General features: G+C 37.2%; 1 protein-coding gene across 1 annotated transcript in view; it reads left to right on the top strand.

Moving 5' to 3' along the window:
• Positions 1 to 6,086, top strand: part of gyg2 (glycogenin 2) — a 14,335-nt gene extending 8,249 nt beyond the window's left edge. Inside the window, exons 4-9 of the mRNA XM_015019921.1 lie at positions 428 to 590; positions 957 to 1,083; positions 1,989 to 2,169; positions 2,732 to 2,848; positions 4,145 to 4,297; positions 5,474 to 6,086. Coding sequence (XP_014875407.1) covers positions 428 to 590; positions 957 to 1,083; positions 1,989 to 2,169; positions 2,732 to 2,848; positions 4,145 to 4,297; positions 5,474 to 5,611 — 879 coding nt within the window. The 3' untranslated portion in view covers positions 5,612 to 6,086. The remainder of the gene's footprint in view (positions 1 to 427; positions 591 to 956; positions 1,084 to 1,988; positions 2,170 to 2,731; positions 2,849 to 4,144; positions 4,298 to 5,473) is intronic.
• Positions 6,087 to 10,964: the final 4,878 nt, after the last annotated feature.

The raw sequence follows: 10,964 nt of genomic DNA, 5'->3' as shown, positions 1-10,964 counted from the left end.
AGAAACACTGGTTTAGATGGTGGGCAACTCCAGGCCTGGAGGGCCTGTCTCCTGCAATTTTTGATGTATCTCTACTTCAACATACCTGAGTCAAATAATGAAGTCGCTAGCAGGGCCTTGGAGAACCTGACTGCACTGTCGGGGTGACTCAGCTGTTGGATTCAAGTGTGTTGGACCAGGAAGACATCTAAGAGTGGCAGGACACCGGCCCTGGAGGGCCAGGACTGTCCACCCTTGATCCAGAGCCTTAAGGAGAATCTCATCCATCTGTCCCTCTGCCCGCCATGATTTTTTTTTTTTTAGTTGTTTAGCACCAGAGAATCTGGAATCTACCTGACAGCTTCACAGGTGGTCCAACAGTTTTTATTCAGTTATGAATGAAAATATAGAGTAACATTAAAAATTTTCCCACACTGTCCCTTCTCAGATCCTGTGCAATGTGGATGAGTTGTTCCAACGGGACGAGTTGTCAGCCGCTCCTGACCCTGGCTGGCCCGACTGCTTTAATTCTGGCGTGTTTGTCTTCAGACCGTCCAAGATCACCTACACCAGCCTGCTGGATCACGCCCTGCAACACGGCAGCTTTGATGGTAATGCATCACAACATGTTTGAGCTGCAGGCAAGAAAAAAGTAGAAGGCTGATTGCTTTGAGGACTGATGTCTCAACTGAATACGCTAATGTAAAGTCAAGAGAGATCTTAGGAAGTAACATGATTCATTCATTGCTTAAATTTACACTTAAATGTCTCATCAGATTTTCCGGCTGTCTACCAGAGTTGCAATAAAACCTGGATTTGTTTCAGTCAGCTGGGAGTGGGATTAATGTGACAGGATGACAGGATGAGCTGAGATTCCTTCTTTTTTTTTACCCCAAATCACAGCGATCAGAGAGACAAATCTGTCAAGTAAGAACAAATTAATATTTTACTAATTTCTTTTTCTTATATATTATCAGGAGGAGATCAGGGCCTCCTAAACTCATTCTTCAGCAGTTGGAGTGTGGAAGACATCAGTAAACGCCTGCCATTCATCTACAACCTGTGTGCCAGCTCTGTGTACACCTACCTCCCAGCTTTCCAGCAGTGAGTGTGTCGGCAACAAACTTGGCTGTTATAAAATTCCCCTGGTAGCCTAGACGGTTTTGGCCATAATTGAACGTTTTCTTGGTGTCTGGAAAACATTTCAGAGCCATTTCAGAAACATCTGGAACATAATGGATCTGTACAATAGCTGCTGGAAAATGCAAGTGTTTTGTTGTTGACTTACCATCCAGAAATCACTTTCTGCATTCTTGTTGGTTGTGCAGGAGGCTCAACTTTTGCTTTTCAAAGACATACAGCTGTATAGTTTCACATCTGTGGCAATGTAAATGCTGAGTTGGGGGCGTGGCCAGCAGCTTATTTGGATTTAAAGTGATAAGAGTCTTATTCTGGAAGGAGATCAAAATTGACAGAACTGACCAGATTAAAATCTCAATATCAAAGAATGATTTTGTCCAAAAAATGTGTAGGATGTGTTTTATACACATACTATACATCCTAACCTGTTCAAGGAAGCATAACATGCCACCTGGATGCTATTGCAATAACCCCTAATATATTAATTTACATTCCAAGTTTTTGAAACTCAAAAAGTAAAAATTATTATTAGAAATGACCATAAATGTCATGTTTTATTAGTTTTATTAGTTTCAGGTAGAATATCCTCAAAATGTACAGATGTAAACAAGATACATAGGATTGAAAACATCCATCTATTTGTGTTGAGTTATTGAAATAAATAGAGTTTTAAGCAATGATAAAGTGAGTGGGGATGTTATGCTGCTGCTCTTAACAGTTGTAACAAAACTTTAGTATTTATTTCTTTAGCTGCAGCCTGAACTTTGTGTGATGGTGAAAATATGAAAAAATGACTTCTGGCTAACTGTGTGACTCCAATCTGCTTCCCACTGACTAGTGTATTGAACATGTTGCTGTTCTTCCTGTAGTTTTGGCCCCCAGGCAAAGATAGTCCACTTTGCAGGAGCCATGAAGCCATGGAGCCCACAGAGGGATGGCTGCCACTCGCAGAGTATGGAGCAGTTTGAGTCTCTGTGGTGGAAGGAATATCACAGTCACACACCATCTGCTCCAGACACTCAGCCCACTCCAAGAAGACCCAAACAACCGGTACCGAAACTGTTTACTGTTTTATTGCTCAGCTCTTTTCTTTTATGCATTTTGCTCATTTTTCTCTGTTTGAAATTGCAGTGTTTGGTAACACTTTATTTGAAGGGGGGTGAATAAGACTATCATGACACTGTCATAAACATGACATACCACCTGTCATGAACATCAATAAGTCTTCATGAATATTTATGACTGTTGTCATAAACAGTCATTCGGTAAATTATGACACTTTTAATACAAAGTTGACATAATTCAAAATGTATTTGTTATGACAACTTGACATTAACGAAGAAATCATTGCTGATATAAATTTGTTATAAAAGTATTACTGATTGCACTTTAAAAATTAGGTAACTTTATGTTATTAAAGGTAAAGTTTGAACAGTAATGAATTTTGAACTTGAATTTTGAACAATTTTGAATTTTAAATTTGAACTTTGAATCTCATAATTATGACTTTGAAAGTCGAAATTATGACTTCCTGTTGGTCTTTTTTTTTTTCATGGCGGAAATGGGCTTCCATACCAACATGACGTTACAACAAGCTTTCTTTTTTCTCCAGTTCCAAGAACAACAGGTCAAAATGCCATTTACAGGAAACTTGGACAGCTCCAGTTCACTGCTTGCACATTTTTCTCCATCCTCCAACAGTCTTCACTCACACACTGAAGAAATGAAGGTGAGATGAAAGCTCCGTGTTGTTGACCTACATCAACTCTGAAAAGCACTGTAAGAATCTGTATTCACTGAATCAAAACTTAAATCTGATTTGACAACTTTGGAAGTCACTATACGTGGAGTAAAAGTTTTTGACACACCTTGAACTGGTAGCTTACAGGTCATGCAGTTATTGAAAAATCCCTTTAACTATCAAAGCTCCTATATATTCAGTAAAAGGTGAAATTTAACCCTATTGACATTTTCTAACAGGGCAGATGGTGGATGGTTAAATTTAAAATTCCCCCGGGGTTTTTAAAGCTCTTTGAGTTAAAACAACACACTACAGACAAGAATTTGGGTTTCTTTCATTTATGAAAGATAGGTTTTGTATTTATCAAATATTTACCAGGTGCAGCATTACAGCAAAAGCTGTATTTGTTTGTTTGTGAAAGTAAAACTGTTAAGCTTGCTTTTGACACTCAAACAACAATCCTGATTGCTATATCATTACAAATCTGTTTAAAAATATTAAAATAACATAAGTCATTTTTACACACACAGCTGTTGCTCTGAAAACCTCACAGATAATTAATTACTGTACTGCTTGATGTCTAGGGTTGTGGTTGAATTGAAATATATTTTTGTGCATTAAGACGACATTTGTTTTGAGTTGGAGCTTTAGAAATAAACTGAACTGAATTCTAATTGAGTTAGATGTTAAATTTCTCTGATTCTCACTTTGAACTTCAACAAGTCTTGTTCAGTGTGTCTAAATGCCTCTTTGCTTTGAGTTGATGAAATGTGAATAACCAAAACTATTAAAATTGACACATAATTGAAAAGGTTTACCTCATAGAAAAGCCAATGAGTGTGAAAAACACGGGACTAAGTCCTCATGAATGTGATCTCCTGGGACCTTGATAGAAAAGAGAGAAGCTGAAATGAGAGCACTTCATTTCCTTTGACTCTGTTTAATTTCATGCTCTTTCTGTGAGTAGTCATTAAAATATTTGTTGATAAAACTATTAATTAGCAGAATGAAAGGCCGTATTAGCATAGCTACTTATGTTTGGAATATATTATGGTAATTATGATGACTGCTTATTAGATGGGCCAAGTGGCTCTTGTTAGTTCCAGCAGATCAGGATCTCTGCTTCACTGCGTTTACTACAATCTTCCAGCAGTAACAGTCTGTTATCTGTATGGTGCTCTGAGCTACATCACATTTCTGTCACTTTCAGTTCAATTTCAATTTTATGGGAGATTTGTTAGATTTTAAGTGCACTGATTAGTAACAAAGCTTCAATATCTGAAGGCTCCTCACACAGACAGAACTCCAGAGCAGGAATCACCAGTCCTAGAGAAAGAGTCTCCATCAACAGAGACAGCAGAGGTCAGCGACTCCCCTGGAGCTGGAGCTGAAGGGACGGAGGACAGGAAAGGCAGTGCAGATGGAGACGCTCAGCCGGTATGGAAACTTATTTTACTTTCCACATCTTTCACAACTGAAGTCTTCCCGAGACTGTTTACTGGACATACAGGTCCATTTTCTATCTTTGTATCTTTTCAATTCAATCAAATCCAACTGAATTCAGTTCAGTTTATTTAAATTCAATTCAATCCAATTTCACATCCGTCCATCCATTTTATAACACCCTTGTCCCTGGTGGTGTCAGGAGGGTTGCTGGTGCCTCTCCAGCTAACGTTCCTGGTGAGAGGTGGGGTCAGCCTGGACAGGTCGCCAGTCTGTCGCAGAGACAGACAGGACAAACAAACATGCACACACACACACACACACACACACACACACACACACACACACACACACACACACACACCGCTAGGGAGAATTTAGAGAGACCAATTAACCTGACAGTCATGTTTTTGGACTGTGGGAGGAAGCCGGAATACCCAGAGAGAACCCAGCATGCAAAGGGAGAACATGCAAACTCCATGCAGAAAGACCAGGCTGGGAATTGAACCCAGAACCTTCTTGCTGCAAGGCAACAGCTCTACCAACTGCACCACTGTGCAGCCCCAGTTCAATACTATTCAGTTCAATTATTCTAAGTTTAGTTCAAGTCAGTTCAATTAAGTTTAATTCAGTTAAGATCAAATCAGTTGAGTTGAGTTCATTTCAGGTCAGATGAATTGAAATTGATCACTTTTGGGAGAAAATTGTGTTTATTAATCAATAAAGAAACAAAACTCAGCCTGTCAAACAATCTTTTACTGTATTACTAATAAAAAATCATCACCTGTTTTTACTAAATGTGGTACAAGTACAGACTGCCTGAATCAGGATAAATAATAAGCCCAATGTATTGTTTGCACTCCAGTGAAATTAGACAAGCAGAGCTAGTGACTGAAACTGAAGAAAGAAATGAAGCAGTCTAATTGATTCTCAGTTTTTATGAGCTGAAAACATTGATTGAGTTGAAAAGATTCTTTACTTCACATTATTTTTTTCAGAAACCAACATGTACTTTAAGCTCTAAAGAAAAAGAAAACAGGAGAAATAATAAGCCTCCAAAATAGAGGACTTTTTCTTCATAGAAAACATTCTGTTCTTTCAATCATAACAAAGCCTGTTAAAGAAAACCTGATAAGGTTTTGTTGTTTCTGCCACGTTTCATTTCATCAGGCAGAAGAAAGAGAGGCAGAGCATCGCAGAATGTGGGAGGCAGGACAGGTGGACTACCTTGGCAGAGATGCTTTCCAGAACATCCAGAAGATGCTGGACCGCTTCCTAGACCCACAACATGAAACCTCTCTTCCTTAAAGTGTGACACCACTCGCTAAAGTTTTTACACCCCTTGAACTTGTCCAGATGAAAACTTTCATTAATTGTATTAGGATTTTATGGGAGTGATCAATAGAAAGTACTATTTTCATGTTTGTTCCATCAAAAGCATGAAAAGTTGAGTATAATTTCCCTCCAGTTCCACAGTGATGCAGTAAAAATCATGTGAAATCATAATGAATTGTTTGTTTGGTTGCAATGGGATTAAATGTGGAATAGTTCAAGTCTGATGTTGATATGAGCTTTTCAATGCATAGAGAAGTCATGAAGTGTAAAATCACCAAACAGCCTAAATAATACAAACACTGTAGAGGTTTTTTATGATCTTCTCATTAAAAGTACAAAACATTTTCCTTCCTGTAACTTTAGACAGATGTGGACACTGTGACTCATATTTAAACTGTGATATGTTTTCCTATTTGTGTTATGTTATGGATAAAAGCTCTATGACAAAGCTGTGAAAACTGACTTAATCATTAATTACTTTTTTTTAAAACTTTGATCATGTTGTTTTCCATACATGTTGAAGATTATATTTAGATTAAAGCCCTATACTTTTCAAAATGACTTGTATTGGGCTTATGCAGACTAAGGGTCTTAACAACAAAGATTTTTTATTACCTTTTTTCTTTTTATTAACTTTTACAGTTAGAGATAACTCGCTAAGCAAGGTGGTGCTTAAAATAAGCATTTTTGCTATTTATTACCTGCGTTTAGCAAACTAAATGGAGCAAGTAACACAACATGCTAGTGATGGCAGCATTTAGGCTAACATTAACATTTTGGCTCATTTTAGCTTATACACTAATATTAACATACTGAATGGAGTAAGTCCATGTTAGTCGATATGCTTGTGATTCTCCTCTTATTTGGTGCATGTTACCCAAGCTTAGCATTGATGCTAATGTTTAGCATCAGAATGATGTGTTCCAACCAATGGGTGCACTTTGATCGGCCCGTTTAAATTTCTTCAGAAAATTCTATTCTATTCTATTCTATTCTATTCTAAAGGAATCATAATGTATAGTTTCCTGTCTTTAAGAACTGTTTTGGCTCTAAAACATGTTGAGTGGATTTTGTATGAATGGTGCAGACTAAATCAATTTGTCCTGCTTTTAGCACATTTTTATTTTTGGTTGGTGGATGAAAGATTAATTCAGAAAAGATTTAAATTACCCAAAGCACGAAATCAACCCTCTCGCCCGGAACGTTAGCTGGAGATAGGCACCAGCAACCCTCCCGACCCCACTGAGGGACAAGGGTGTTCAGAAAATGGATGGATGGATGGACGAAATCAACCCTTAAACAAGTGATGCCTGTCAGCAGGGGGCACTGTGACTCTTCATGCAAGCTTGTTCAAGTGTGACAGGCCATCAGTGAGGGTGTAATGCAGATTATTAGATGTCTGACTGCAGTCAACAAACTGCTGAGCAATCCTTATCTAATAGCAGCTCTGTGCATGTCATCTTCATGGGCATTCCTCCTGAATTGTGTTGTCACAGTGATGGAGCGGAAATAAAACTGCAGCAGAGCTTGCTGCAGGGAGACCGCTCTGACTGATCAAGATTAAAGTAGGAGAGCTGATCTGAGATAAAGTGCTGCTTTCTTTTGACAGCCACTTTGATTAGGCTATGAGAGGTGAGCAGGAAACAAGGAACAGTCCCTGAAGGTACTAATGTCTCCAGTGGTAATTACAGCTCCTCTCATGTTGACCATCTACTGACCGTTCTACTGGACAGACCAGTCCAACCAGAAAGGCAGCAGCTTTAACTGTGTTAAAGTTTCCACTCACTGAACATGTGAAATGAAGTCCAAACTCATAGGATTTTGGAAAACAGTTAATAATAACAGGATAAATCAATGATGTATAATATCTCATGCAACTAATGAACATTAACTGTTGAATCCGGTTTACTCTGGATTCAGTTACAGATTTTTTATATAGATGAACATATTTATGTGTACATGCTTGTAATTTTATATTAATTTTATTTTATATTTTATATTATATTTTATATTTAAGTCATCAAAGAAAAACATCAAAACATATATTTTACTGTTTAAACTTCATGAGGAAGTCTATTACACTGGACTGCGGACACAATGAAATTGAGCAAAAAGGTGTGTAAAGAACAAAATAATATTTAAAAGGCATTTCATTTATATTTGAATAACGGCAAACATCTAAATGTACAATTAAAATACTTTGTTGTAAATATTTGGTGCATTTTACAAAAAAATCATTGTAAGCAAAACATGAGGACATGAAATGTTGCTGCAAAAAAAGAATCACCCAAATATTTTTTTTTCACTTGGGAATTAAGGTATATTCTATTCTATTCTATTCTATTCTATTCTATTCTATTCTAGCTTCAGATTATTGTTGTATGTGTTCTATGTAAAAGTGATCTAACCATCAGATTCAACTAACTGGAATCACTGGTTGAACAGGTATGTGGCAACAGTGGAGAGAAAAACATTTTCTAACCTTTATTTAATCAGATTAAAGACTCAGTGAGATCAAGACTTAGAGAAAAAAAAGAGCTTCTGCATTCAGAGATGAAAATCCTCATCTCCATTGAGAAAGAATCCAAATGACTTTTATTGTTGTTTTTTTATTCACCAATTACTGTAAATAGAACAAACATTAGAGACTAACTTAAAGAATCATTGATCTACAAAATCAATAACCAGATAAGAGAACGAATAACAGCAACAAGGAAAAAGACAAAGCACAGAAAAATAACCAAATGGTGTCACAACAAAAACAATGAAATTGTTTAACATATGCAGATTAGAGTTACTTTTGTCCCCTTCAAGTTTTTTTTTTTTCTGACCTCCAAATAATATTCCCTAATATTATTTTATGAATCTAGGATCACATATATTTTGGGCAGAAGTGAAAAAGAGAGGGATAGAAAAATAAATAAACAATTAAATAAATAAAAGTATATGCCAGAAAAAAAGAACAAATAATGAAATAAATAAAGGATAATTAAAGAACACTTTTATAAGACTGTCTCTTTGTTTCCACAGTGTAGAATTATGGAGTATATTTTAATGAAATATTCAAATTGATTTTTATTTGTTGCTGTTTCATTGATATATGTTGTGTGAGAAAGTCTAGCCATTGTGAGGTACTAATATTTTTCCAGATAAGCTGTATTGTTTTCTTGGTGACAGTCCAGCAGCAGGTTTGGGTCTGTCCATCCATTCATTTTCGTTACACCCTTGTCCCTTAGTGGGGTCAGGAGGGTTGCTGGTGCCCCTCCAGCTAATGTTCCAGGTGAGAGGCGGGGTCACCCTGGACAGGTCACCAGTCTGTCGCAGGGCAACACACACACTCACACCTAGGGGCAATTTGGAGAGGCCAATTAACCTGACAGTCATGTTTTTGGACTGTGAGAGGAAACCAGAGAAAACCCACACATGCACAGGGAGAACATGCAAACTCCATGCAGAAAGACAGGGGCTGGGAATTGAACCCAGAACCTTCTTGCTGCAAGGAAACAACTCTACCAACTGCGCCACTGTTCAGTTCTTCTAGATTACCAATAAACAGAGCGGATAGTGGGATGTCGTGGCCAGAGACCTGAGACAGTTTGGTGATTGTTCCTTTCCAGTCGCTTGTTTTGGTGAACAGACCCAGAATGTGTGGAGGTGGTCATCAATGTCTGATTATGTAATCCATGCTGAGCATCCTGTGCTGTGTGAGGTGAGTTCTATGGAGTATTTTATATTCTATAGTCTTTTTCCTATTTATTGATCAGAATTAAAAAGGCTTGAAGACATTATATTTTATGTAGTTTTCAGAGTGTTTTTGGCAACTTTGCAATTTCATTGATGCAGTCTAGTTGTCCAAGGTTAGCATTATTGATGTCTTGTTTTAATTGGTTACACTGAAGAAACTGTTTCCGGTAAATGTTGTATTTATCAATAAGCTGTTGATATGTTAATACGTTATCCTCATGGAAGACGTGGCTTGTTCTCAAATGAGAAGAACATGGAGTGGCAGATCAAGATGGAGTGGTGGTCAGAAAAACTCTAGACTTTGATTAAATTAATCCAAGACACTAAAGTTTGGTTAGAAAGTTGATAAAAACCCTGTGAAACTCATCCGTCATCACCTGCCTGGACAGCTGCTTCCCTCTGACTTCTAATGCAGCTCCCACTTCTCATGCCACTGGGCTCATTTCAGTTTTATTCATGAAAATTTGATTCAAACCATATTTCATGTCAAGTCTGTAATGCATAATAAATGTTATCAGAATTTTCAGATTTAAAATATTTCCTTCAGAGTTATAAAAAGTCTTTCTACTGTGATTTCAACTTGGTGCAATGTCCAGTTCAAATCTTTTAGAAGGATTTCCTGAAACAAACCTTGAAAAGTTCTGTCTTTTCTTCACCACCAACACAGATCCAAGATTGTCGCCCAGCTTGAGGAAGCTTCTGTTTTTTGTCTTTTCTGCTCTCAGATCTCTGCAGCATGCATGATGCATGGCTGTATGAATTACAAAGTTCCAAGAAGAAAACTGTGAGACATCTTTAATAATTAGTGATGTGTGCTTTGACATCAAAGCAAAACAGAAACTGTAAATTCATGTGTTTCTTTGGTTCCACCATGCTAAGCTATGCGGTCTGTAACGGCCTGTGTTGCAGCGTGGTCATGTTTCTGAACGTGTGGACAGCAGAAGGCTTTTGTTCTAATGACAACGTGTTCTCAATCAACATATCATTTTACCTGCTGGTAGTGACAGAGATTTAAAAATCATTTAGCTTTAAATGATTGCCAATTTCTCAAGTTTTATTAATCAAACTAATAATTAAAGAAACAGCTGCCATTGTAGAAAACTTGAACACTCCGTTGAACATTCATATAATGATTTAGCTTTATTTATTACTAGGAATGTAAATCAAATAGTTATAGTGTTTTGCTAAATAAATAAAAAAATGTCCAAAAAAATGTTTATTGTGTCTTAAATCACTCAAAATCATCTGAGAGATCCAGATCAGGCGCAGAATGCAGTTCCACTTCATGCTGGATTCAAAGAGCAACTACTCAAAAATGTTTGTGTTTTTGTTGATGACACTCACCTGTTTTCAGTTAATTGCTTTTATTTTTAAGTCAGTGTTTTCTGTTCACTTTGGGTTACCACTTTATTCCTCTACCAGACAAAAACATTGTTCAGCATGTTTTTCATGCTTGACAATAAAATACTGGCTGCCACACCTTGCTGCTTGTCTATTGTGGGACCTTCTCTGCTTGCCGGGCTTAGCTAAGTCTTAGTAGATGAGATCTAAAAAGAGAGAAGCTGAAACAAAAGCATATTGC

The sequence above is a fragment of the Poecilia latipinna genome, unplaced genomic scaffold (assembly GCF_001443285.1).
Source record: "Poecilia latipinna isolate Pla-1442-1.1 unplaced genomic scaffold, P_latipinna-1.0 Scaffold2507, whole genome shotgun sequence".
Classification (NCBI taxonomy): Eukaryota; Metazoa; Chordata; class Actinopteri; order Cyprinodontiformes; family Poeciliidae; genus Poecilia; species Poecilia latipinna.
The sequence above is the reverse complement of the archived record's forward strand: the minus strand, read 5'-3'. Positions and strand labels throughout refer to the sequence as shown.